The 27,185-nt window shown below is 38.5% G+C and overlaps 1 protein-coding gene across 3 annotated transcripts; it reads right to left on the bottom strand.

The window, feature by feature from the left end:
* Positions 1–332: 332 nt before the first annotated feature.
* Positions 333–27,185, bottom strand: LOC110611923 (endoribonuclease YBEY, chloroplastic). Of its 3 annotated transcripts, XR_002487400.2 has the most exons (13): positions 26,608–27,185; positions 26,187–26,438; positions 26,010–26,105; positions 25,632–25,809; positions 25,124–25,207; positions 24,937–25,037; positions 24,633–24,725; positions 23,463–23,534; positions 22,951–23,070; positions 22,819–22,869; positions 22,175–22,363; positions 18,982–19,105; positions 494–796 (listed from the first exon to the last, which is right to left on the bottom strand). XR_002487400.2 is itself a non-coding variant. In XM_021752491.2 (12 exons), the coding sequence occupies exons 1-12, from the start codon at positions 26,950–26,952 to the stop codon at positions 629–631; spliced, it is 1,749 nt and encodes a 582-aa protein (XP_021608183.1). In that variant the 5' UTR covers positions 26,953–27,184; the 3' UTR covers positions 333–628. The 3 variants fall into 3 exon arrangements, 2 of the variants coding, with proteins under 2 accessions (XP_021608183.1, XP_021608184.1); XM_021752491.2 differs by lacking the exon at positions 18,982–19,105 and having other exon boundaries at positions 333–796; positions 26,608–27,184; XM_021752492.2 differs by lacking the exon at positions 18,982–19,105 and having other exon boundaries at positions 333–796; positions 25,124–25,192; positions 26,608–27,184.

The following is a 27,185-nucleotide window of genomic DNA, read 5'->3' as shown; positions in this document are numbered from 1 at the left end:
CAATAGTCCTGAGAGAAGAAACACTTGGGGTTTGTCGATTTAGCCTTAGTTAACAATTGCATCCTGATTTTTCTTTTTTTCTTTTTTTTTTCTTTTTATATTGTTATTGTAGACTTCAAAAATGAAAGCTTGCAGAGTGCTAACAATATTTACTTGGAAAACACAGCAATTCTGCAGACCACATGGAAGAAGCATTTTTAGTACTTCAATTTTCATAAAAATCATATTATTCCTTTCATTTTTCTTAAAAGAAAAAGAAGAGAAAAAAAAAAATCTCATATAAATAAAGAATGCAACAGTTTTGTGTCCAAAGATCCTCGTAAGAATCTCTATTTAAGTTGAAATACTACATTTGATGAAGTGAGATAAATTGTATTCAGAATTTGGATTTCAGATGACCCAATCAGAGACCCTGCTTGCTTCACAGGATCACCCATCGGTTATGCCATATTTATTCGTTCAATCAATAAATAAATAAGAGAAAATTCCTCTACTCTATTTTGCTCACCTAATCATTCTTCAGAAAGAACAATATAACAACAATCAAGATTGGGATGTTTTGAGTCCCAGATCATAAAAATCATGTAATGTGATCTTTGTTTTAAATTTCATGCTCGAACCTGCAAGCTCAGAATGCATATCGGTAAATGGCATCAGCCACACCATCTTCATCATTACTGACACCAATTATATCTGCCACAGCTTTTGTTTTCTCTGATCCATTGCTAAGGGCAACGCCAAGAGAGGCCAACTCAAGCATCTCAATGTCATTTTCCCCATCACCAATAGCCATTACCTGAAAATTATATAACATATGTTAGTAATATGACCTACAACCAATATTTTGGTTGTAGTTGAATATTATTTTTTTTTTATGTATTTTAAGTATTTAAATAAATTAAAAGTTGCAGTTGGATATTATTATTTTTTTATGTATTTTAAGTATTTAAATAAATTATATAGTCTGCTATTTATCTTTAGTGTTAATTTAATTGAATCTCGAGTAAAAATAAAATCCATAAAACTATATTAATGTGCAAAACAAATTATAATGTTGTTATAACTATGAGATTTCTATTGCATTTAAGTAATGTCTCTAAATGTTTATGGTCGATATTCTTATTATAATTGGATAATGATTAGAACTGTTCAGACTAATACATATTATGTCATTTTCTTCTAGAGGAAGCGACTGATATTATAGGTTGAGATATGTGAGATATCTAGAACAATATGTGATACTTATATTATAAACAAGTGTACTTAATTGATCCACTTAAGAAATTCATATAGAGAATAACTTGTGTTTATAGATTACTCAAGTGACGGTTGTATAAGTAATCATTTAATTTGAAATAAATAAATAATTTTATATAGGGGCTTTTATATTTTGATTTATCTTATACGTTACTTAGTTTATGAGTGACGAATGGGGATTAATTGGATATATTAGGAACATGGATGATGTGTTTGACATATTCATGCATCCGGATACTCGAGTGATAAAGATTTCTAAAGATGAAAAGCAGAGTTAAAGTGTAATACCCGGCTAGAGTCCGGCATCGGAATTCTACTTTCCCGATGGAGTGTTGGATGTCGGACGTTTCTAGAAGGGTTTGATTTATGTTTGTTTTTAAATGTTTTGATATGGTCATTAAGTTTTAAGCATAAGACAATGAGTTTTTTTTTAATGAAATGAACCAAGGCAGAAAAGCCAGGTTCGGCCGCCGAAGTTGAGGTTCGGCCGCCGAACATGCATGGCTTTCGGTTTCACGTTTGGCCGCCGAAGGTGGTCTGGCCAGCCACCTATAAATGGCCCTCAGTCGGTTGAAGCGGTAGAGCACCGTTTCTTTCACTTGCTGAGGTGAAACTCTGTCCTTTGTGAGTATTTCTTCATGTTTTCATTAAATCATGCAAAGATTTGATTAGTTTTCATGGTTATTTGAAGGTTTTAAGGTCAAAACTCAAAGTTGTGAAGTTTGGAGAGTTTGAAGGCAAGTTGCTCCAAAACTCCACGTTAGGATCCTTCATCTACTTGGTTTCAAGAGGTAAGGAAAGATCCTGAACTTGTTTTTGTGTTTTCTGAAGGTTTTATGGGGTTTATGGAGAGAGTTGCATGAATAGGGTTATTTGAGAGGTTTTGATGATTTTGTGCATAGAGCTTGTTTCTGTGTTGTTTGTGTTGTGTGTTTGGGGTTTTTAGGTAGTTGTTGACCCCTTTGAGCATATACATAAGTGTATGCAGGTGGAGGAAGTGTGGTGTGAAGTTGGAGAGGAGTTTGGTGCATTTGGCGAGAGGCAGGGCAAGTTTCTACCCTGCTGATGAACTCAGGTTCGGCAGCCGAAGGTACATTCGGCCGCCGAACCCCTGAGGAGGTGTGAGGAGGTGGCTTCGGCTGCCCAAGCTTGCCCCCGAGCTTTTGGACTTTCGGCTTTGGAGGGAAGTTCGGCCGCCGAAGGTGCCGCCGAAGGTTAGAGACTTTCGTCTCTGGAGTGCCTTTTGGCCTCCGAAACTTGCCCCCGAAAGGGTTCGGCAGCCGAAAGTGGAAGTTCGGCCGCCGAAGGTGGAAGTTCGGCCGCCGAAGGTGCTTGAGTTTCGTCTCTGGAGAGGACTTTCGGCCGCCGAACCTGCCGCCAAAAGTGTTCTGTCCAGCCTTCTCTTGCATGCTTTGCATGGCTAGTTGAGTGAGTTTAAGGGGATTCTTGGGGAGTTTAATAGAGGTATTCATAAGCTAGTTTGGTCCCTCAGTTGAGTCCATCTGTATAGGTACAGACCAGAGGAACCAGAGTGAGCAGCAGTGAGTTCTGCTCCAGAGTTTACAGAGCCTGCAGAGTCAGTCCAGAGCCAGAGGTGAGTGGAACTAAACTTAATGTTTTTAATTGAGAACTACAATGTTTTTAGCATAGTTCATGCATCATGAGTATACAGTAGGTTGTTTGCATTAGAATCCACGAATATGCTGCATTGCATAGTTATTTGTTGATGTGGGTAAATGCTGAATGATCCAATAGTCACAGACAGGAAGTCCAGGAGCCTTTGACTACGCCCTGGCAAGTATAGAGAAGTCCAGGAGCCTTTGACTACGCCCTGGCAGGTATAGCAAAGTCCAGGAGCCTTTGACTACGCCTTGGCAATGGTAAGTACATAGGTGTTATATACACATATACATATATGACAGGAAGACCAGGTGCTTGATTCTACGCCCTGGCACAGAGTTACTGGGACTATGTGGTGACAGGTTTACTCTTGATGTGGATTGTCTGTGTTATGACGCATTCCATGAGTTCATATTTTAATGAGATGTTTTATTGTTCTACTCACTGGGCTATAGAGCTCATCCCACTCCCTTAACCCCAGTTTTGCAGGTTCAGTGTACAGTATAGAGAGGAGATCAGCAGAGTACCAAAAAGAGTAAAGAGAATTGTAATAGTGTAGAGTGGACATGTAATTTGAAAGAGATGTAATAGTTGTGTATAAAGTTAGAAATGTGCTTGACTTAGTGATGTTTATGTTGTCCATGATCTGTATATGTATAGTTGTTTTCTTGTATGTGAAAAACCAGGCTTAACAGGTATGAATTACCCATCTAGAGCAAGCTCTAGTCAGGGGTACAGAGTACAGAGTACAAAGTACAGAGATAGTGCATGCACAGGTTAAGCCTTGGTTCAGCAAAGAGTTTTTATTTTCACAGAAAATGTATGATCATGTATGAGTATGACAGGTACACAGAGAGTATAGCAGGCTTGCTACGGGTTCTGGCGGCCTTAAGCTGACCTGAATCCTAGCGCCGGTGACGGTCCATTTTGGGGTCGTTACAGATTGGTATCAGAGCCCTAGGTTCACATGATCGGACCTATAGAGACAGTGTCGGGCTCATAGAGGCTAGAGGTGGTCAAGCACAATAGGAATTCATGTCTACTAGGATAGGGTGTTGAGTCCTATCCGTTTAATGCCATGATGTATGCATGTGCAGTATTGATCTGTGATGTTTTATGTGCTAAAGTGCTCTATGTTGTGATGTTTTCCAGAGTAAAGATGAGAGGAACTCGTCGATCAGCTCGATTGACTGGAGTCCCACCAGAAAGTGAGAGACCAACTGCTCGTCCTCCTGCATTGCCAAGGGCAAGGTCTCAGAGATCTAGCAGGGAAGGTACGTCAATAGACCCTAGAAGGTCTATAGACGAGAGCAGAAGAGGTACAGCGAAAGGAGAAAGATCAGAGGAAAGGAGGGAAGCTATGGAGATTGACCAGTCTAGAGATGATAGCATGGGTATAGGCAGATTTGAGGAAGGTATGGGAGAGTCGCAGGGAGGCGCTCAAACCTCAGGTTTTGGCTATCCAGCCTTTCCGCAGGACCCAGAGTATTCGATGGGAGGTATGTCGAAGTACTCTAGTTTTGTCCCATATCCTCCTTATATGCCATATATGCCTTATCCTCCTTATTACCCACCATATCCTATGTATCCACCCTCCCCTACCCATCCAAGTGCAGCACACCCAGAGCTAAATGACCCAGTACCACCACCACCAGAACCAGTAGCCCCTGTTGTTGACAGACATCAACCTAGCTCATCTGGAGGTAAAGTGCAAATGACGGAGTACTTGAAATTGGATGCTCCTAAATACAATACGGGAGATGATCCATTTGATTACCTCAGAGCAGTTAGGATGATAACCAGTGAATTGGGAGCAGATGATAGGAGAGCCATTGAGATGGCAGGGTTTACACTTAAATGTAAGAAGGCCAGAGAATGGTTCAAGAATTATGTGGAGCCTAGGATGAACAGCATGTCCTGGGGAGAGTTCGCCAATGAATTTGCAGGGTGGGCTTTTCCTGACAGCTCCAGGGAGATGAAAGTAATAGAGTTCGAACAGTTGAGACAGACAGATGAAATGAGTGTTGATGAATTCACAGATAAGTTCCTGGATTTGCTTCAGTATGTGGGTCAAGTCTATGATACTGATCAGAAGAAGGCAAGGAGATATACTATGAGATTGCATCCCAGGTATTCTTCCTTGATTCTTCCAGCAGAAAAGGAGAGTTTTCACACGATAGTAGATGCAGCCAGGAAAAGGGAAGCTAGTGCCAATATTCAGAAACAATCAAAGGCACAAGCTTCGGGTTCTAAGGCCCCCAGTTCAGGCAGCAAGAGATGGGATAGAGCAAAAGGAACAAAGAGTAAGTTCTGGAGTAAAGTTAAGTTAGGTCTGGGAATAGGTAGTGGCTCAAGCTCTGGCACAGCTCCAGTCTGCAGAAGATGCGGAAAACCACATGGCGGAGTTTGTCGGTTGGGATCTACAGCTTGTTTTAAATGTGGACAGGAAGGGCATATTGCTCGGGATTGTCCTCAGGTGACGTTTGCACCATCCCAGCAGATGAGTTCAGGCAGTGTAGTACAGCCAGTTGTACGGCCAGCAGCTCCAGTCATGCCTCAGAGTAGTGGCAGAGGTAGAGGGAGAGGGGCAGCCTCTACTTCAGCAGCAGGTTCCCGAGGTGGAAATCCGGTAGCCCCAGCACGGATTTTCACAGTGACACAGGAGGAGGCGAACACGTCGAACACAGTGGTGTCAGGTAATCTCATCATTGGGTGTTCAGATGTGTATGCTTTGATGGACCCCGGTGCTTCTCATTCCTTTATTGCTTCGAGAGCCATAGAGAGGTTGGGTTTGATCAGGTCTGAGTTAAAGTATCCTCTCTGGGTCAGTGGACCTAAATGTGATCCATCAGTGGCAGTGTCAGTTTGTCGTTTCAGTCCAGTGTTCATAGAGGGTAGATGCCTTCCAGCTGACCTTGTGGTTCTAGACTTGACAGATTTTGATGTCATTCTAGGGATGGATTGGCTATCTGCATATAGTGCTACTTTGGACTGTAGAGAGAAGATAGTTAGTCTTCGAGACCAGGATGGATCAGAATGTATCTTCAGAGGAGACAGGAGAGGTACACCCAGAGGTTTGATTTCAGCCCTTCAGGCTCGTCGTTTGCTTAGGAGGGGTTGTCAGGGGTTTCTAGCTCATGTGAGAGAGCTAGCCAGTCAGGTTAGGGAACCAGCCACAGTACCAGTAGTCCGAGAGTTTCTCGATGTGTTTCCAGACGAACTTCCAGGACTACCACCTGGTAGGGAGATAGAGTTTGAAATAGAATTGCTACCTGATACCAGACCTATCTCTATTCCTCCCTACCGGATGGCGCCAGCAGAGTTAAAAGAGTTAAAAACGCAGTTACAGGACTTGGTAGATAAAGGTTTCATCCGCCCTAGTACCTCACCTTGGGGTGCTCCAGTGCTCTTTGTTAGAAAGAAGGATGGATCCCTCAGACTTTGTATCGACTACAGACAGTTGAACAAGGTCACTACCAAGAATAGGTATCCTCTACCTAGGATTGATGATCTATTTGACCAGCTAGCTGGAGCAGGTTGTTTCTCGAAAATAGATCTGAGATCCGGGTATCATCAGTTAAGAGTTAGAGAGACAGATGTGCCTAAGACAGCTTTCAGGACCAGATATGGGCATTATGAGTTCTTAGTGATGCCGTTCGGGTTGACTAACGCCCCTGCAGCATTCATGGATCTCATGAACAGAGTTTTCAGTGAGTTTCTGGATCACTTTGTCATTGTTTTCATCGATGATATTTTAGTGTATTCCAGAAATGCAGAGGAGCATGCCCAGCATCTGAGGATAGTTCTGCATACACTGAGAGAGCATGGTTTGTATGCCAAGTTCTCAAAGTGTGAGTTTTGGTTGAGGAGCATTTCCTTCTTGGGACATGTGGTATCAGCAGAGGGTATTGAGGTAGACCCCAAGAAGATAGAGGTTGTAGCTAACTGGCCCAGACCCACGACAGTAACTGAGATTAAAAGCTTTCTGGGACTGGCAGGTTACTACAGGAGGTTCGTTCAGGACTTCTCAAAGATAGCGGCTCCTATGACCAAACTAACCCAGAAGAACCAGAAGTTTGTCTGGTCAGACCAGTGTGAAGAAAGCTTTGAGGAGCTCAAGAAGAGATTGACAACAGCACCAGTGTTAGCTTTGCCTGTCAGTAATGAGGATTTCACAGTGTTCTGTGATGCATCTCGCGTGGGATTGGGCTGTGTTTTGATGCAGAGTGATAGGGTGATAGCTTATGCTTCTAGACAGTTAAAGAAGCACGAGTTGAATTACCCCACCCATGACCTTGAGATGGCAGCAGTTATCTTTGCACTTAAGATGTGGCGGCATTACCTCTACGGGGTTAAATGCGCGATCTTCACCGATCACAAGAGTTTACAGTACATCTTGAGTCAGAGAGAGCTGAATTTGAGGCAGAGAAGATGGGTAGAATTGCTCAGTGATTATGATTGTAAGATCCAGTATCATCCGGGTAAGGCGAATGTTGTGGCAGACGCTCTAAGCCGGAAGTCACTAGGCAGTTTATCCCATATAGCAGCAGAGCGGAGACCGGTTGTGAAGGAGCTTTACAAGCTCTTAGAAGAGGGGTTACAGCTAGAGTTGTCTGGTACAGGTGCGTTGATAGCACAGATGAGAGTGACACCTGTGTTTCTGGAGCAGATAGCTCAGAGACAACACGAGGACCCAGAATTGATGAAAATTGCCAGGACTGTTCAGTCAGGCAACAGTGCAGAGTTCAGATTTGACAGCAAAGGGATCCTTCGCTGTGGGAGTCGACTTTATGTACCAGATAGTAGCAATGTGAAGGCAGACATTATGAGAGAAGCTCATAATGCGAGGTATAGTGTTCACCCAGGAGCCACCAAGATGTATCAGGATCTCAAAAGAGTTTATTGGTGGCCAGCCATGAAGAAAGACGTGGCGCAGTTTGTGACAGCCTGTGAAGTTTGCCAGAGGGTGAAACTAGAGCATCAGAAACCAGCCGGAATGCTTAACCCATTGCCGATTCCAGAGTGGAAATGGGAGAACATCGCTATGGATTTTGTTGTGGGTTTACCAGCAGCGTCCAACAGGATAGACTCTATATGGGTGATTGTGGACAGACTCACGAAATCTGCTCATTTTCTTCCAGTTCGGAGTAACTATTCTGTGGATAAGTTGGTTCAGGTCTATCTGGATGAGATAGTGAGACTACATGGAGTCCCAGTGTCTATAGTCTCAGATAGAGGACCTCAGTTTACTTCTAGATTTTGGCGAAGTCTGCAGAGTGCGATGGGCACGAGATTGGATTTTAGCATTGCTTTCCACCCACAGACTGATGGACAGTCAGAAAGGACCATTCAGACCATAGAAGATATGCTTCGATTGTGTGTATTAGACTTTGGCGGTTCTTGGCGGCAGCATCTACCTTTGGTAGAGTTTGCCTACAATAACAGCCATCATGCTAGCATAGGAATGGCTCCTTATGACGCCTTATATGGGAGGAAGTGCAGATCACCTGTTTGCTGGGAAGAGGTAGGAGAAAAGGCTCTTGCAGGGCCAGAATTGATAGAGATTATCAGTAGAGTGGTGCCTATGATCAGAGAGAGAATCAGAACAGCTCAGAGCAGACAGAAAAGTTATGCAGACGTGCGCAGAAAACAGTTAGAGTTCCAGGAGGGTAATTGGGTATTGCTAAAAGTGTCTCCAATGAAAGGCGTGGTTCGTTTTGGGCAGAAAGGTAAGTTAGCTCCACGATACATAGGACCCTTTGAGATTTTGCAGAGGATCGGGAATGTGTCGTCTAAGCTGGATTTACCTGCCTCTATGGAGAGAATTCACCCGGTATTTCATGTTTCTATGCTCCGGCAGTTTGTGTCAGATCCGAATCAGGTTCTGAGTGAGCCTGAGGTGGAGATTCTTACAGATCTCACCTATATAGAGCAGCCAGTGCGGATTCTGGACACACAGATCAGACAGCTAAGGAACAAGGAGATCCCAATGGTGAAAGTTCTGTGGAACCACCATAATCTAGAAGAGTGTACATGGGAGACGCGGGAGTCTATACTTCAGCAGTATCCATATTTGTTTTGAGGTTAGTTTCCTCCTTTTATTATGTGTTCGTTGTTTGTTTTAGGAACATTCGAGGACGAATGTTCTTAAGGGGGGGAGAATGTAATACCCGGCTAGAGTCCGGCATCGGAATTCTACTTTCCCGATGGAGTGTTGGATGTCGGACGTTTCTAGAAGGGTTTGATTTATGTTTGTTTTTAAATGTTTTGATATGGTCATTAAGTTTTAAGCATAAGACAATGAGTTTTTTTTTAATGAAATGAACCAAGGCAGAAAAGCCAGGTTCGGCCGCCGAAGTTGAGGTTCGGCCGCCGAACATACATGGCTTTCGGTTTCACGTTTGGCCGCCGAAGGTGGTCTGGCCAGCCACCTATAAATGGCCCTCAGTTGGTTGAAGCGGTAGAGCACCGTTTCTTTCACTTGCTGAGGTGAAACTCTGTCCTTTGTGAGTATTTCTTCATGTTTTCATTAAATCATGCAAAGATTTGATTAGTTTTCATGGTTATTTGAAGGTTTTAAGGTCAAAACTCAAAGTTGTGAAGTTTGGAGAGTTTGAAGGCAAGTTGCTCCAAAACTCCACGTTAGGATCCTTCATCTACTTGGTTTCAAGAGGTAAGGAAAGATCCTAAACTTGTTTTTATGTTTTCTGAAGGTTTTATGGGGTTTATGGAGAGAGTTGCATGAATAGGGTTATTTGAGAGGTTTTGATGATTTTGTGCATAGAGCTTGTTTCTGTGTTGTTTGTGTTGTGTGTTTGGGGTTTTTAGGTAGTTGTTGACCCCTTTGAGCATATACATAAGTGTATGCAGGTGGAGGAAGTGTGGTGTGAAGTTGGAGAGGAGTTTGGTGCATTTGGCGAGAGGCAGGGCAAGTTTCTGCCCTGCTGATGAACTCAGGTTCGGCAGCCGAAGGTACATTCGGCCGCCGAACCCCTGAGGAGGTGTGAGGAGGTGGCTTCGGCTGCCCAAGCTTGCCCCCGAGCTTTTGGACTTTCGGCTCTGGAGGGAAGTTCGGTCGCCGAAGGTGCCGCCGAAGGTTAGAGACTTTCGTCTCTGGAGTGCCTTTTGGCCTCCGAAACTTGCCCCCGAAAGGGTTCGGCAGCCGAAAGTGGAAGTTCGGCCGCCGAAGGTGCTTGAGTTTCGTCTCTGGAGAGGACTTTCGGCCGCCGAACCTGCCGCCGAAAGTGTTCTGTCCAGCCTTCTCTTGCATGCTTTGCATGGCTAGTTGAGTGAGTTTAAGGGGATTCTTGGGGAGTTTAATAGAGGTATTCATAAGCTAGTTTGGTCCCTCAGTTGAGTCCATCTGTATAGGTACAGACCAGAGGAACCAGAGTGAGCAGCAGTGAGTTCTGCTCCAGAGTTTACAGAGCCTGCAGAGTCAGTCCAGAGCCAGAGGTGAGTGGAACTAAACTTAATGTTTTTAATTGAGAACTACAATGCTTTTAGCATAGTTCATGCATCATGAGTATACAGTAGGTTGTTTGCATTAGAATCCACGAATATGCTGCATTGCATAGTTATTTGTTGATGTGGGTAAATGTTGAATGATCCAATAGTCACAGACAGGAAGTCCAGGAGCCTTTGACTACGCCCTGGCAGGTATAGAGAAGTCCAGGAGCCTTTGACTACGCCCTGGCAGGTATAGCAAAGTCCAGGAACCTTTGACTACGCCCTGGCAATGGTAAGTACATAGGTGTTATATACACATATACATATATGACAGGAAGACCAGGTGCTTGATTCTACGCCCTGGCACAGAGTTACTGGGACTATGTGGTGACAGGTTTACTCTTGATGTGGATTGTCTGTGTTATGACGCATTCCATGAGTTCATATTTTAATGAGATGTTTTACTGTTCTACTCACTGGGCTATAGAGCTCATCCCACTCCTTTAACCCCAGTTTTGCAGGTTCAGTGTACAGTATAGAGAGGAGATCAGCAGAGTACCAAAAAGAGTAAAGAGAATTGTAATAGTGTAGAGTGGACATGTAATTTGAAAGAGATGTAATAGTTGTGTATAAAGTTAGAAATGTGCTTGACTTAGTGATGTTTATGTTGTCCATGATCTGTATATGTATAGTTGTTTTCTTGTATGTGAAAAACCAGGCTTAACAGGTATGAATTACCCATCTAGAGCAAGCTCTAGTCAGGGGTACAGAGTACAGAGTACAGAGTACAGAGATAGTGCATGCACAGGTTAAGTCTTGGTTCAGCAAAGAGTTTTTATTTTCACAGAAAATGTATGATCATGTATGAGTATGACAAGTACACAGAGAGTATAGCAGGCTTGCTACGCGTTCTGGCGGCCTTAAGCTGACCTGAATCCTAGCGCCGGTGACGGTCCATTTTGGGGTCGTTACATAAAGAGCATTATTTTCTCTCAAGATGACAAGAATAACTAAAAGAACATTGTTTTTTCTTCTCAAATAGAAAAGGAAGGTATAAGGGTTGAGAAATCACGTTTGAAGGGAGAAGGGAGCTGTAAAAATCTCACTAGAATCACCATTTAAATTGAGAAAAGGGATGAAGAAGCTTGTAATAAACAAAAGAATATAAAGCGAAGGAAAATGTTCTTGAAAGAGCTAAAAAGTTGAGAAAACAAAGAAAGAAAGATGATGGAATACTGAGAAGCTTGTCGGTGTAATTAATAATAATAGAAAAACGAGATTAACAAATTCAAGACTATTGGAGATTGTGTAATATACATAGAGTAAATTAATAAGAAGCCTATTAGCAAAAGTAAGAAGTTTCTAGTAAATCTCGTTCAGAATTGATAAGTGTTAATTAAATCCTCTTTGAACATATTAAATTTTCACCATAACTTTTAAGATAATTAAATAAAATTCTCATTCTAAATTAATTAAATACAAGTTGTTTACACAAGTATTATTTTTTTATTTCAATAAATTCATAAGTATTTAATCTTTAAGTGAAGAGGTGCATTTTGAATAGTAAGTAAACTTGACATTTAATCTAAATGATTCATCACATCTAACTTATCTTGATTTCAATTAGTATTATTTTAGTGCAAGGCAAAATTTAAGAATATATATTCTTTTACTTTATTTCAATTACATCCAAACTCTAATAAGCATGATGATTTCCCTTTTTATGCAGGTTGGTAATAGCTTTTTTCTTCTTTTTTTTTTTATATTACCAAAATAGTGTATGCAATCTTATTGTTGAGCATATTTTGTAATAAATTATAAGTGTATTAAATTGAAGTATAAGGGTCCATATAATACATATCGAAAAATTTTGGAATAAATTTTTTATCCTATCCCAATTAAATTGATTTTTACAAGATTTAAGTATTTATATATAAAAAATTAATTTAATTTAGAAATATTTACAACACAACCAATTAGAAATACCTACAATAAAGGTAGAAAAATAAAATCCCTATAATCAAGCATAATAAGGATTCCAAAGATTTAATTTCTCCTAGTTATGAACCTTCTATGTTGGTCAACAATCTCCCTCAAGTTGGTATATAGATATCACACATACCCAACTTGCAAACCAAGGCATGATAGGTCTTGTTGCTGAGCCTTTTGGTAAACATATCAGTTAACTATTTATCAGAAGTCATATTATCTAATCTCAAGATACCATTTATTAACTTTTCTTTAATGAAGTGATGATCAATCTCTATGTACTTTGTTCGATCATGTTGAACCGAATATGAGCTATACTGATGGAAGCTTTATTATCATAGTAAAAGAGCAATTTGTCCCACTCTAGCAGTTTCAATTCCTTCAGCAACCTTTGCAACCATAAGAGTTCACAAACACCTTGTGCTATCGCTCTATATTTCGCTTTAGCACTTGATCGAGCAACAACACTTTGCTTCTTGCTTCTTGCTTCTCCAAGTGACAAGGTTGTCTCACACAAATGTGTAGTAACCACTAGTTGACCTTCTATCATCAAGGAATCCAGCCCAATCTGCATCTATGAATGTATTTATTTGGAGATGCCATGTTTGGAAGATAAGAGGCCTTTTCCAAGAGCAAACTTCAGGTATCGCAAAATGCAAAAGACAGTTTGCATGTGGGGTTCACGAGGATCATTCATAAATTGACTGACTGCATAGGCTATATCAGGTCGAGTATATGAGAGATATATTAATCTGCCTACCAATCTCAAATATCTGCCAATATCTACTGGTTCACTAGTTCCAGCCTGCAATTTGTGATTGCTCTCAATAGGAGTTTCTACTAATTCGCAACCTAATATACCAGTTTTTTCTAAGAGATCCATAATGTGTTTCCTCTGAGAGATAAAGATTCTGTTCTTCAATTTAACAACCTCAATTCCCAGGAAATACTGAAGTTTTCCTAGATCTTTAATTTCCAATTCCTGAGCTAGAAGCTTCTTTAATTGAGCTACAGAGTATGATTAACATTGCTCTATTGATAGCTAAAAGAAATTATAGCTTAGTTGAATCGGTTAAACTAAGCTCTAGATGACTGTTTCAATCCATACAGCGCCTTCTTTAACTGCACACCTTTCCTTGGGTTTTTTTTCATTAGCAAATCTAAGAGGGATCTATGTATACTTCCTCCTCTAAGTCTCCATGGAGGAATGAATTTTTCACGTCAAATTGTTGTAGGTCCTAGTCAAGATTGGCAGCGCAAGATAACAAAACTCTTATTGAATTTATTTTGGAAACAGGGGCAAATGTCTCATGGTAATCTACTCCATAGGTTTGAGTGTATCCATTGGCAACTAATCTGGCCTTAAATCTTTCAATTAATCTATCTACTTTGTGTTTCAGAGTGAATACCTATTTGCAGCCAACTAGTTTTTTTCTAGGTGAAAGAATCACCAACTCCCAGGTCTTATTTTTAGCCAAAACTTTCATTTTTTCAACCATTGCTCCATTTTAATTAGAATCTTTGAGAGCTTCCTTTCAATCCTATGAGATAAACACAGAGGAAATAGACAAGGCAAATGCTTTATATGATTGAGACAAAGAATCATAAGAGAGAAAGTTAGAAATAGAGTGTTTTGTGCAAGAACTAAATAGAGTGTTTTGTGCAAGAACTAAATAGAGTGTTTTGTGCAAGAACTAACTCCTTTTCTTTGAGCAATTGATTTATTTAGATCATTAATGGGCTTAGAGTTTAGAGTTGACTCACCAGATGGAGAAGAGGAAGATTTATGACACTGAGTAGGCTGCACAATGGCTTTTTCTACTACTGTTTTGTCTTTTCTTGAGTATCTCATTAAATTTAAGTTATCAAAACGCCCAATTATTTTTTTCCTGATCACCAATAGTCCTCCCCTATATAGTAGTCTCATCTTGAATAAAATGCTCTAGAGTTATAGAACAATAAATCATCTCTTCTCTCTCATTGTCCTCCCATGGAGAGGTGATAGATTAGTACTGAAGTAAGATTCAATCTTTCTAAATATAGCATCTATACTGACAAAATATTTTCTAAGTGGAGAATGGTAGCACTTATAACCCTTCTGTGTGGGAGAGGACCCAACAAACACACATTTAAGAGCCCTCGGATTGAGCTTTCTACCTATCCTAGTATGAATAAAATACGTGCACCCAAACACCTTTGATGGAATAGTATAAACATTTTTCTCTTGTAGCAACTCTAAGGAACTTTTAAAGACTAGAGTTTTGAGAGATATTCTATTAATGAGATAAGTTGCGGCTAAGACTGCATCTCATCGATAGGTTTTTGGAAGATTTATGATGAAAATGAGAGATCTGGCTACTTCCAACACGTACCTATTTTTCCTTTCAACAACACTATTTTAGGCACTAGTGTAAGGACAACTAATTTGATGTTGTATCCCATTAGACTCCAGGTAAGGGTGTAATCGAACCAAGCCGAGCCAAGCTTTGTAAAGCTCAAGCTCGTTTATTAAAAAAGTTTGGAAGCTCGAGCTCGACTCGAGCTCTAATATTTGATTCGAGCTCGGCTCGAGAATTAAATATTATAATCGAGCTCGATTCGAGCTCGACTCGTGAAAGGCTCGTTCGATTTAATAACGAGCCTAATTCGAGTTCGAGCTCGAAAAGCTCGATTAAGAAGCTCGTTAATAAAACTCGAGCTCGAACTCGAAAAGCTCGATTAAGAAACTCGTTAAAAAAGCTCGAGACCGAGCTCAAAATTAAAAAGTTTGGTTTGAGCTCAAGTTCAGGCTCGAGCTCGAATTAATAATTACACTTTAATCAGTTTTTAATCATCATTAATTTAAATAATATAAAAAAAAGAGAGTGTACATAAAAAAAATTACGTAACACAATTTATAACTAAAATAACACAAATAAATATAAATTCAACAACATAATAAAATTAGATTACACACAAAGTTTAATATCAAATGAATAAAGTTGATTCCAACTTCCAACAGTTGAAACAAGCTAATATAATTTAATTATCTTCATAATCATCTTCATACTTGTTCAATTAGTTAACTTGAATTTCAATTTCAACATCCATATAACCTTAATTAATTATTATTAATATACTTTGATAATTATTATCATCTTTTATATTGTATGCTTAATTATATAAAAAAAATTTTTTATAATTATACTTTAATTTTAAAATGTATATAATTTTTACAACTCAATTTATCATGTAGTACTATAATTTTAAAGAATACTTATTATAATAATTAATATTAATTATTTGTGATTATACATTAATTTTATGGAATCTTATTATAATAATTATATACAAAAGATTTTTATAATTTAATTTTAAAGAATATTAATTATAATAATTAATCTTAATTATTTGTAATTTTCAATACTATAATTTTCAAGTATTTATAATAGTTTAAATTTTATAACTTTATAGTTATTTTTATTTTTTTAATAATATATGAATTTGTTCATAAATTTATTTAATGAATTGGTTCACCAATTTATTTAAACAATATTACTCACGAGCCTATTTAACGAGCCTGCTCGTGAGCCTTCTCAACGAGCCTGCTCGCGAGCCTTCTCAACGAGCTAGCTCGCGAGCCTAAAAACGAGCCAGTTCGCGAGCCTTAACGAGCCGAATACTATGGAGCTCAAGCTCAGCTCGTTTAAGTGACGAGCCTCAAAATTGAGCTCGAGCTTGGCTCGTTTAAAAAACGAGCCGAACTCGATCGAGTTTTTATCGAGTCGAGTCTCGAGTAGCTCACGAATAGCTTGGCTCATTTACAGCCCTAACTCCAGGTAAGCAGAAAAATGACTATCCATGTAGTCTGTGCCATTATGATTTCTCAAAACTTTTATCTTAGTATTAAATTGAGTACAAACCATCTTGTGAAAAGATTAAAAGTAAGAAAACATATCACTCTTTGCCTTTATCAAATAAACCCAAGTTATGCGAGTGTAACAATTAATAAAAATAACAAACCAACGATTATAAGACAGTGATACCATTTGAATAGGTCCCCAAACGTTAGAATGAATGGTCACAAAATGAATTGTACTCCTATTATTACTTGAGGGATAAGAGGTTCTTATATGCTTAGCATACTCACAAGCATCACAAACTAAAGAATCACACTGAAGCTTGAGAAATAAATTAGGATAAAGTTTCTCTAAAACAAAGAAGGATGGATGTTCTAACCATTGATGCCACTATATGATTTTCTGGTTGACATTCTGATTTCTTCCTGTAATAAGATAAGGAATAATTGGGCAATTTCAGTATATTTCTCCATTGAAGTAAGACCTTATTAAGACAACTCCTATGAATCATCTATCAATCGATTAGTCTATAATTATGTAATCTCCTATGATTATGTATATATTATGTTCACACTCTAATGCTCCCCTCAAATTGGATCATAGATGTTTATCATACCCAACTTGTTAGAAAGATATTCTATTCGAGGCCCATTTAAAGTTTTGGTGAGCAGATCACCAAGTTGATCTCCTGTCTTCACATAACTGGTGGAGATTAAATTTTCTTGAATCTTCTCATGGATGAAATGACAATCAACTTCAATATGCTTAGTCCGTTCATGGTATACTGGATTGGAAGCAATGTGAAGAGCAACCTAATTATCACACCAAAGTTTTGCGGGTGACGCAACATCCATACCAACTTCCTTCAACAGATGATTTATCCACAGAATCTCATAAGTGGATTGAGCCATGGCCCTGTATTCTGACTCGGCACTGGATCTGGATACCATATTTTGCTTCTTACTTTTTCAAGATACTAGGTTTCCTCCAACAAATACACAGTAGCCTGTAGTCAACCTTCTATCACTTTTAGATCTCGCCTAGTTAGCATCAGAAAAACACTCAAGTGCAGTATGCCCATGATCACTGTAGAGTATATCGAGTCTAGAATTCTCTTTTAAATAACATAGAATTTGTTCTAGAGTGGCCCAATGTTTCACCGTAGGTGCAGACATGAACTAACTTACAACGCTTACTGCAAAAATAATATCTGATCGAGTCATCACCATAAGGTAGTTCAGCTTTCCAACCAACCTCTTGTATCTCTCTGGATCATCATAAGGGTCTCTGTCATCCTTTGCGAAACATATATTAGGAATATAAGGTAGTTCAGTTTTCCAACCAACCTCCTGTACCCCTCTCTGGATCATTATAAGGGTCTCTATCATCCTTTGTAAAACATATATTAGAAAATTTCCCTTTTACTCTTCAAGATTTCGGCTCCTAAGAAATACTTAAGTTGACACAAGTCTTTGATATGAAAACTCGCATGCAAGTAGTTTTTGAAAGAAGAGATCCTTGTACTATCATTCCCGGTAATGACAATATCATCAATATATACAATAAGGAGAATAATACCAGTATCTGAATTTTTATAGAAGACTGAATGGTCACACTTACTTTTTTCCAATCAAAATTTTTGAACAACTTTACTGAACTTGCCAAACCATGGATGGGGACTTTGCTTCAAATCATACAAAGATTTCTTCAAATGACAAACTTTTCCATACTCCCCATGAGCAACAAACCCTGGTGGTTGCTCCATATACATCTCCTCTTGGAGGTCGCCATGTAAAAATGCATTCTTGATATCTGATTGGCGTAAAGGCCAATGCTGAGAAGCAACTAAGGAGATGAACAAGCGAACTAAGGACATTTTTGCCACAGAAGAAAAAGTGTCAGAATAGTCAAAGTCATAGGTTTACAAGAAGGGTCTTAAGCCTCGCTATGGAACCATCTGGATTGACTTTGATGGCAAAAGCTCATTTACAGCCTACAGCCTTCTTGCCAGAGGGTAAATCAACTAGTTCCTAAGTATGATTTTTATCTAGAGCATTCTCCTCAAATATTGCATCACGCCATCCAGAATAAGCCAAGGCCTCTTTAACTTTTTTAGGGAAAGAAATGGAATATAGAGAGACAATTAAGGAGGTAGAAAAAGGAGACAGGTGATCATAAGACAAAAAGTTAGCAACAGAATAGGTAGATTTATGCTGTCGTTTACCTTTACGAAGACTAATAGGGAGGTCAATGTCACTCGATGGTGGATCAGATGGCGAAGAAGATTCTGGTTCAGGATATGTATCATCGGGTACTGGTCTCCGAGAGTAAACTTGAACAACTAATGATTTAACAGGATGTTGAGTACTAGGAGGAATGTTACCATCGGATTGTACAATAGAAGGCATACTCGAAGAGGTCCCACCATCATATATGATTTTATAGATGAGCCATTCAACGTCCTCCTCTTGATCAGGTGAGGTTTGTGCAACAAGATAAAAAGGAATTTGCTCAGAAAAGGCTACATCTGTTGAGACCAACCAAATGTTTATTGAGGTCTGGAGAGTAATACCAATACCCCTTCTGAAGGCGAGAATATCCTTAAAAAACACACTTCAAAGCTTTAGGATTAAATTTAGTCACCTGAGGTCTAACATCCCGAACATAGCAAGAGCTGCTAAATAGTCGTGGTTCAAGAGGAAATAATAGTTTCTTAGGAAAGAGAATATTATAAGGAGTATTACCGTTTAGTACTGTGGAGGGCATGCAATTAATGAGAAAGTATGTAGTATAGACAACATCAACCCAAAATTGCTTAGGAACTTACATTTGAAACAACAGAGCTCGAGCAGTCTCAAGGAGATGTCGATTCTTCCTTTCAGCTACTCCATATTGAGCGGGTATATCAACACATGACGATTGATGAAAAATACATGTTGAGTCATATAAGCCTGGAATGATTTTGACATATATTCTTTAGCATTGTCGCTCAACAAAATTTGCACAGAAACATTAAATTGAGTCTTGATTTCAGCATAAAAAGCAGAAAAATGAGAAAACACTTCTGAACGATGCTTCATAAAATAAATCCAAGTCATTCTAGAGTAATCATCCACAAAAGTGATATAATACCTAAATCCAGTCTTAGATCCAACCGGACATGGCCCCAAACATTTGAATGAACTAATTTAAAAGCAGACTCAGCTCATTTATTGACCCTAGGACTTAAAGAGTTTCGATGATGTTTTGCAAAATGACATGACTCACATTCTAGTAAAGATACCTCATGAAATTGAGGGCATAGCTTCTTCAAAACCGGCAAAGAAGGGTGTCCCAACCGACAATGTGTTTCAAACGGAGACACGACACTGGAGTAGGCAACGGACTAAAGCACCCATGCATGCAAAATGTAGAGACCCCCAGATACATATCCTTTACAAATAATCTGTTTCGTCATAAATTTCTGAATGAGACAATGATCAGGAAAAAAGAAAATACAACAATTTAGGTTTTTGGTAAGTTTACTCACAGAAATTAAACTAAAGGCAATATTAGATAAACTTAGTACAGATGATAGGGTAATAGAAGGAGTAGATTTAACAGTCCCAGAGCCCTCAACATTATAAGTTGACCCATCAGCTATAATAACAAGAGAAGGCGTTTTATGAAATCGAAATAGTAAAAATATAAGGATTACTTGTCATGTAATCCGTGGCACCAGAATCAATGACCCATTTAATGAAGAGGAAATAAGACATGTTTTACTGTCTCAGCCGCTACTGAAGATGTTGGGATAATTTTAATAATATGAGTTTTAGTGTCATAAACCATTTCAACTAAAACCCTATACTCCTATGCCTTCAAACGAATTGAAGGAAGATAACAAAAAGTAATCCAGTGAACAGTAGCCATCGTGAACAGTAGTCATCGTGAACAATACCCGACATGAACAGTATCAAAAATACCTCCACCGAACAATCAAATGGGAAACAAACCACAAATTTGACAAGGAGGCTGCAAGGCGACTCCAGCGTCCTCCCTAGGTGGGCGGTGAGAGACAAATATTACCCTAGATGGATAATCCAAAAGAACATGAGCCCTACATCTCCAAAAAATTTAAAACACGACTGGAGAGAAAAAAATTAAATCTTTATGGGAATGGCTTTGATACCATGTAATAAGATAAGGAATACTTGGGCAATTTCAGTATATTTCTCCATTGAAGTGAGTGTGTATATATACAAATTACAAAGTCTTATTAAGGCAATTCCTAAGAATCCTCTATCAATCAATTAACCTATAATTATGTAATCTCCTATGATTATGGACAGATTATATTCACACTCTAACACTTCCAAAAAGAGCTTGATGTGAATTCAAACTCAGATTCCCTTTCAACATATATAAGTTATCGTGCAATCTACTATTGTTAATCCTCTTTCCAGTTTGAAGGTACTGAATAACATAATAGTTAGGAAAAAAATTTAATTTTACAGTTAAGTGCTTTGGTGAGAGTACTAACATATAAAAGATTAACAAGAAAATAAAGAACATGAAGGACAGAGGATAACTTGATATTTGAGGTATAAAAAATAGAATTGGTTCTAGAGATAAGAGTGAAAGAATCATCTACTATTCTAACAATGTCCTTTTGTAGACATGGAAGATAATTAAGGAAGTCTTTAGAAGAGCCCATCATGTGTCTATTTGCATCAAAATCAATAATTCATGGAATATTATTAAGAGACGAAGCATTATGAGAAGCACTTACATTACCCTCACTAGCTGCTTTCATGTCTACTTTGCTCAGGCTAGAAAACAACAATGAAACAATATATCTAACCAAATAGAACTTGTAAAATAACTCAATAGAAATTGTAAACACCAAGAGAACCAAGAAGCAATAGGAAGTGGCTGGAAATAGGCAAAAGAATCACCGACAAAGCCTGGAAAGAAAAATCCGACGCAACTAGAAGCTCACACACCAACACAATGGCGCATGAGGCTCACGTGCTCAAAGATTCGGTGTTAGAATTTGAGAACTGGCCGGCGACACTGTTGGTGGTGGCGATGAGTCAAAGGGAGGCTCCTAGGTGTGGCAGTACCAATTCAAGGAGTTAGGGTTCCAAAAACCCTAAAATTGAAATTGATTCAAATTGAAACCCAACCATCAGGTTTAGGGCTCTAATACCATGAAGAATTTTGAGAGAAATTTTGTATTGTATTCCAACTAAATTGATCTTTACAATATTTTAGTATTTATACATAAAAAATCGACCTAATTTAAGAATATTTACTACACACCTAATTAGGAATATTTACTACACACCTAATTAGGAATATTTATAATAAATGTTGAAAAAATAAAATTTCTATGATTAAGAATAATTAGGATCCCAAATATCTGAATCCTCCTAATTATGAACCTTCTATATTGGTCAATATATATTAATTTGAGGTATGGAGATCTTTGTAATACAATTTAAAGTTGAGAGACATATGTGTTAAACTTATCCAAGTAGATAATAATTGAAATTTAATCATAAATTAACTTGTATAAAAAAAAGGTCTTAAATTGAATGTTTCATCCCTAATTGAACCTGAAAATTTGAATTGTCCTAAAATGGCCAGATTTACAAGTTACAAAGGATAAATTAATCTTGATTCCTCATGTTCCATCTTTTTTTACTTTGTTTTCCTAATATCATACAATATAAGCAGATACAACAACCTTTCTTAATTAATAATCTTCTTTAATGATGATTCAGCATGAATGTTTCAACATTACCATGCAAATTTTAAGTTGTTCTACTGGAATACTTTCATTTCTCCCAGAGACAATGGTTAGGTTTATGTTATTGATGTATTTTTATGACTGAAGCCTATCAAAATTCCAAAACAACATGCACCACAATGTAGTCCATAATGGCAAGATAACAACAGCAACTATCACGGGTGATATTTATTTTTACTTTTATTAAAAATAAAAAGAATATGTTCTATTCATAAATGTCAAATACCTCCTTTGTAGTGACACCCAAATGATCAAGCAGCAATTTTACTCCACTCCCCTTTGACGTTCCACGTGGAACAAGTTCAAGCATGTCCGGAACAGCTTGGACAACATTGGCACGACCCCCTGTTGCTTCTAACCAGTATGGCCGCAATGAAGTAGACACACTCTCAGCAGTGTCAAAAAAGAGCATCTTCTGTAAATCCAAAGATTGGAAAAGTCAAAAGGGGGTAAAATGAACACCTGAACTCCTGATTTATATCCATTTTCTGAAGTGCACACACATGTACAAGCATAGATGTAAATAAGAGAGAACGCATTGCTCACAGTTCTGGATTCTGATTTACAAGTAAAAGTCGAATTATTTGCATTTTCGTTAGATGCACTGCAATGTGAACTGATTTTCCAAGGATCACAATCAGATTATGGACATAACCAAATTCAAAGTGGAAATGCAACAACTCGGTTAATACCCATAAACCCAAACCATCTGCCACACAGTCAACCTTAATTCTTTGTATTTCTCCCTCCTGTTTTTCTTGTTCCATTATAAATGTAACTATTTGACGAGCACCTATCGAGCATAATACATCTATACGGTTACCCTTCTGATGCTTTGGAACAAGCACAAAATAATTTTTGTGACCATACCTGTATGTCAGAGGCAGCCAGGAGTTGTTCAACTGAAGGCATGATCTCTGCCTGTAAAGATTCTTTTCATTAACTATTTACATTACGCAACTTGTTCAAGCAATATCAAGAGTAGTGTTACCATATATGCACCTTTGGCTCCTGATATATGGTATGCAATGACTCAACAAGCGGGTGATCAAATAGTGTTAAGCAACGGTTATTGCTGAATGCAATAAGAGGAACCTTGTGCTCCAAAGAATAGAGGCATGCCTGCAATTGTTAATTGCAACCTGGTCAAAAACAAGAAGAAGGAAAATACTAAAACCATTCATGGTTGCATGTGTACGTCACAGCCCCATCCTGATTCCTGAAGAGAGAACACACAAAACATATTCTGGATAGCTTTATTAATTTCCATTTTTTCTTCAATAGATGAAAATTAATTTCTATTAACTACACAGCATTTTAAGAGTTTTTCAAAAGGGCAGAAGCGACAAACACACATGAACTTATAGCTTCATGCCAAACCACTTGCCCTAACTATCAGTGGTAAAGCTTCTTGCTCAATTAAAATAGATTTCAATTGATGCTAAAACTGAAGTATATGAATGCATTAGGCAGAAGCTGCAAATCAAATAAACTTTTAGAAAGCAAACTAGTACCTCTCTGCAAACACTTGGATCTAAATTTCTTCTAAAAATTTCCCGACCCTGTCTACCATAAACAAGCAGCCCCTGGAATTAAGTAAAAAAGAAATGAAAATAAGATACATTAAATGGAAATTAGATCAACAGCTAGACTAAACACAAAGAACATCACATGCAAGCAGAAAGTATGTTAGCTACTCACTGGCCTTGAGGATTTTCATTATTGGTGTAGAGTGTAGTGTTAACATATATCTACGAGAAGTAATTTGTTTGATTGGGTAGAATAAGGAGAAGAAATATGTAAGTAGAAAGTAAAACTAAAGCATATAAGGAAGAGTATAACTAGGAGGTTTAGAGTATAAAAGAAAGCTTTAAAGAAGAAGCATCTTAAGGACACATTGTCTGTTTGTGCATCCATAGATCTATCAATACAAGAATTTGCTGTTTGTTTTTACAGCTCCCAGGAATTTGATATGGTTAACTGGGCCTCTTACAAAAAAATTCAGAATGCCAAAGGCCATTAATTTACTGTAGGAATTTGCACCTTAATTTTTTGCAAACGTGTACCTCAAACTAGGTTAGACCTGTTGCCCGTATTGATACAGTAAAGATGAAATATTAGCAAGAAAGAAGAAATATGCAAGATTTTTCATTTCATATCTTAGACCTTTCAAGAAGTGGAGATTGTTAAAGAGATTCTAATTAACTGATCCATTCAGGCTGTAGTCGCCAATACTGATAGGTTCCTCCATGCAAAGTGATTGGCCTTCAAGCACCTCAGCTCAAATGAAATCAATATTTGCTTCCAGAAGAGGGATATAAAGTAGCCTGAAGACTAGTAAAGCCCTCTTTTGCGTCTAGATGGCAACTTGTACAAGAAAGACCAATCGTCACATTGTGCTCTTGGAGAACCAGGATACAAGAACATGTAACCCAATTTGTCAATAGCTAAATATGTACCATAAAAAGTTGAATTTAAGAAAACTTAAGGCTTATGATTGTATTTATCAAAATGGAAACACAGATATAAACAACAAGAGCTCTACATGCAGTCTGACAATGTCCTTGACAAATCTTGATGTTCAAGCTGTACAACTGAAAATATGGGACTTCTGTTGAAAACAAATAAAAGCATGAAGATAACAAAAATCAATGTAAAGGAAAAAAAAAAAAAAAAAAGGAAACCTGTAAAAACACTCCAGGAGAGAATTCTGAGATAACACCATCTTTACCGGCTAAATCCACCATCTCCAAAATACTTATTGCAGCAGGCCGGGCCTGTTCCAGATTTCAAATCAACAACTACCAGCTAGAACCTTCATGGAATACACATCATATCCAGTGAAGGAAAAAAAGAACAAAGAGAACAACAGCCATTGCAGCAATAAATAACCACAAGCAAAATAAATTTCCTAGTAAAATGACCGAAGAAAATTTCCTGGTATCAATTAACTGGAAATGAAAGGGGTAAGATCCCATAGTTTCTTACTTTTCCAGTTGCTATCACCACTTTTATTCCCCTTGACAATGCTTCTTTCAAAGCTTTTGCATTTGTCAAGGAAACTTGACTTTTGCTGTTCAGCAATGTTCCTTGCATCCAGATAGAAAGAAGGAAAAAACATCAGAAGCGAAATTTTAAACCTGCAGAACATTCAACTCCATCAATGTGATCTCACCATCCATGTCACAAAAGATATAGCTGAATTTTGGTTTATAGAATTGAAGACTGCCTTCTCTCTTCCTTCCTGATAACATGGAAACTGTAAGATTATCATTAGTGTTCCACATCCATTGTTTATTGGAGAATTGGTGGGTTTATAAATAAATTAGCAAAAACTAATAAGCAATTTAAGTTAACTATCTTGAGCCAAGTGAAAAATGGATCCAAATATTGTTTGGATCAGTTTGGACCGGATTGTTACGATCGATATCAGAATCACACTGAGTCAGAAAATTATGCGGAGTTAGTGGGCCTGTGAGGCAAGAGCTACTCGTGCGAGACGAGATGGAACCATCCGAAGCACTAGCGATCCACAATACCCAAGGGGCTCGATCCTGGTTTAGGAATTGTATCCGATTCAGCTTGCGACGAGAACGTCCCAAAATATTTGTAGCATTTATAGCTCCAAAATAAACATAGAATGCATAGCCTTCTATCAACAAACAATAATACATTATAATTACCATCTAAATTTTCTGTTTGAAGATTCATGGTAGTCTCAGCATCATATGCATTCTGAATTAGACCTTTTCCCTTCCACCCAGAACTCTTTAGCAGAAGCTCCTCCACCTTCTCCATTTCAGCTTCAGCCTCTTCACTTATCTCATGATCAAATCCTAAAAGATGCAGCAAACCATGAACCTGCAAAAAGAATTAAGGAATTATTAGGTGCCTGTCATGAATGTCAATCTGTGATTCTCTAAGATACCAAGAAAAAGTTGTAGGTAATTGACGCTTCTCGTGATATTCATTGGACTTATAGCAAAACGAAAAACCATGCCACTAGCAGATGCAAATGTGTGCATGTAGTGAAGGAATGAAATTTTAGTTTTGCCACCCACCAGGAGGATGCGAATTTCATCAGTAAGAGCATGCCCTCTTTCCTCTGCTTGTCGTGCAGCTGTCTCAACAGAGATGACAATGTCACCCAACATAAGCTGTAAAGAAGTACCAAAAAAACAAATCAACTTGTTGCAATCTAGATGCATTCTTCCTTAGTGGAGAGATATATTACTTACAACTGGAAGCTTGAGTTCAGGAACATGTTGTGACATGGAGAGAACATCAGTAGCATGGTCTTCACCTCTCCACTCCTTATTAAGTTTGCGAATGAATTTATCATTGCAAAGAAGTACAGACAACTCAACACTTTGGTATCCTCCAACATCACTTACAGCCATATCTCTCGTTTTATAAGCTGAATCTTTTAAGCCATCAAACGCTACCTTCATTGCCATTGGCACGTTAAGACGAAGCAATTCTGCTATCCTCTGCATACATAAATACAAACGAATGTGCCCAATTGCCAATCATAATAAGAAAGACAATAATTTTGCTTGAATTATGCTTCCTTTTCTCAATAAACAAATCCTAACCATAACAATTTCCAGGCTATATCTTCTAAACAAGAATTACAAACTAGATAAGTAGCTTATGTACCAAAATTTCAGGATCATTAGGCATCTCTTCTTCAATGCAAATGCTGACATTGAGCGCCAACTCTGCATCTTTACTCTTCGGCACCGCCCGCCTCCTCACTTTCCGGTATCCTCTCTGGCCCGCCCAAACGCTTTCTCCTACAGGCGGCAGAAGCCTCCCATCGCCTTCACCGCACAAAGCGTGCAACTCTTTACCAAAAGTGGAACGTTCCGACCGAGGGACGGTGAAGCGGTTAGAATTGGGAGAGAAGAATAGGTTTGAAGAAGAGTGAATGGAGGAGATTGCAGTTGTTGGGAGAGGATTGAAGAGATGGAGAGAAGTGGAGCATGAGAGAAGACGCGCCATTAGAACTGAGGAACGAAAGGGAGAATGGTGAATGAGGAGGAGAGGAGAAGAGAAGAGAAAGGCGAAGGAGCATAAAGGCCGTTTCAACGGCGACGTGAAGGACAGTTGGCACCTGGCGAGTTGGCTTTGCTTCTGGTTCAACGGCCAAACGGCCAAACTCCTCGCAGTGTTTTAAACGTTCACATGGCACCCCTGAGTTGCTTCTGTTTAACAAAAAATATCTCTCGATCCAA

The sequence above is a fragment of the Manihot esculenta genome, chromosome 3, assembly GCF_001659605.2.
Source record: "Manihot esculenta cultivar AM560-2 chromosome 3, M.esculenta_v8, whole genome shotgun sequence".
Lineage (NCBI taxonomy): Eukaryota > Viridiplantae > Streptophyta > Magnoliopsida > Malpighiales > Euphorbiaceae > Manihot > Manihot esculenta.
This window is presented reverse-complemented; position numbering and strand designations above follow the sequence as displayed.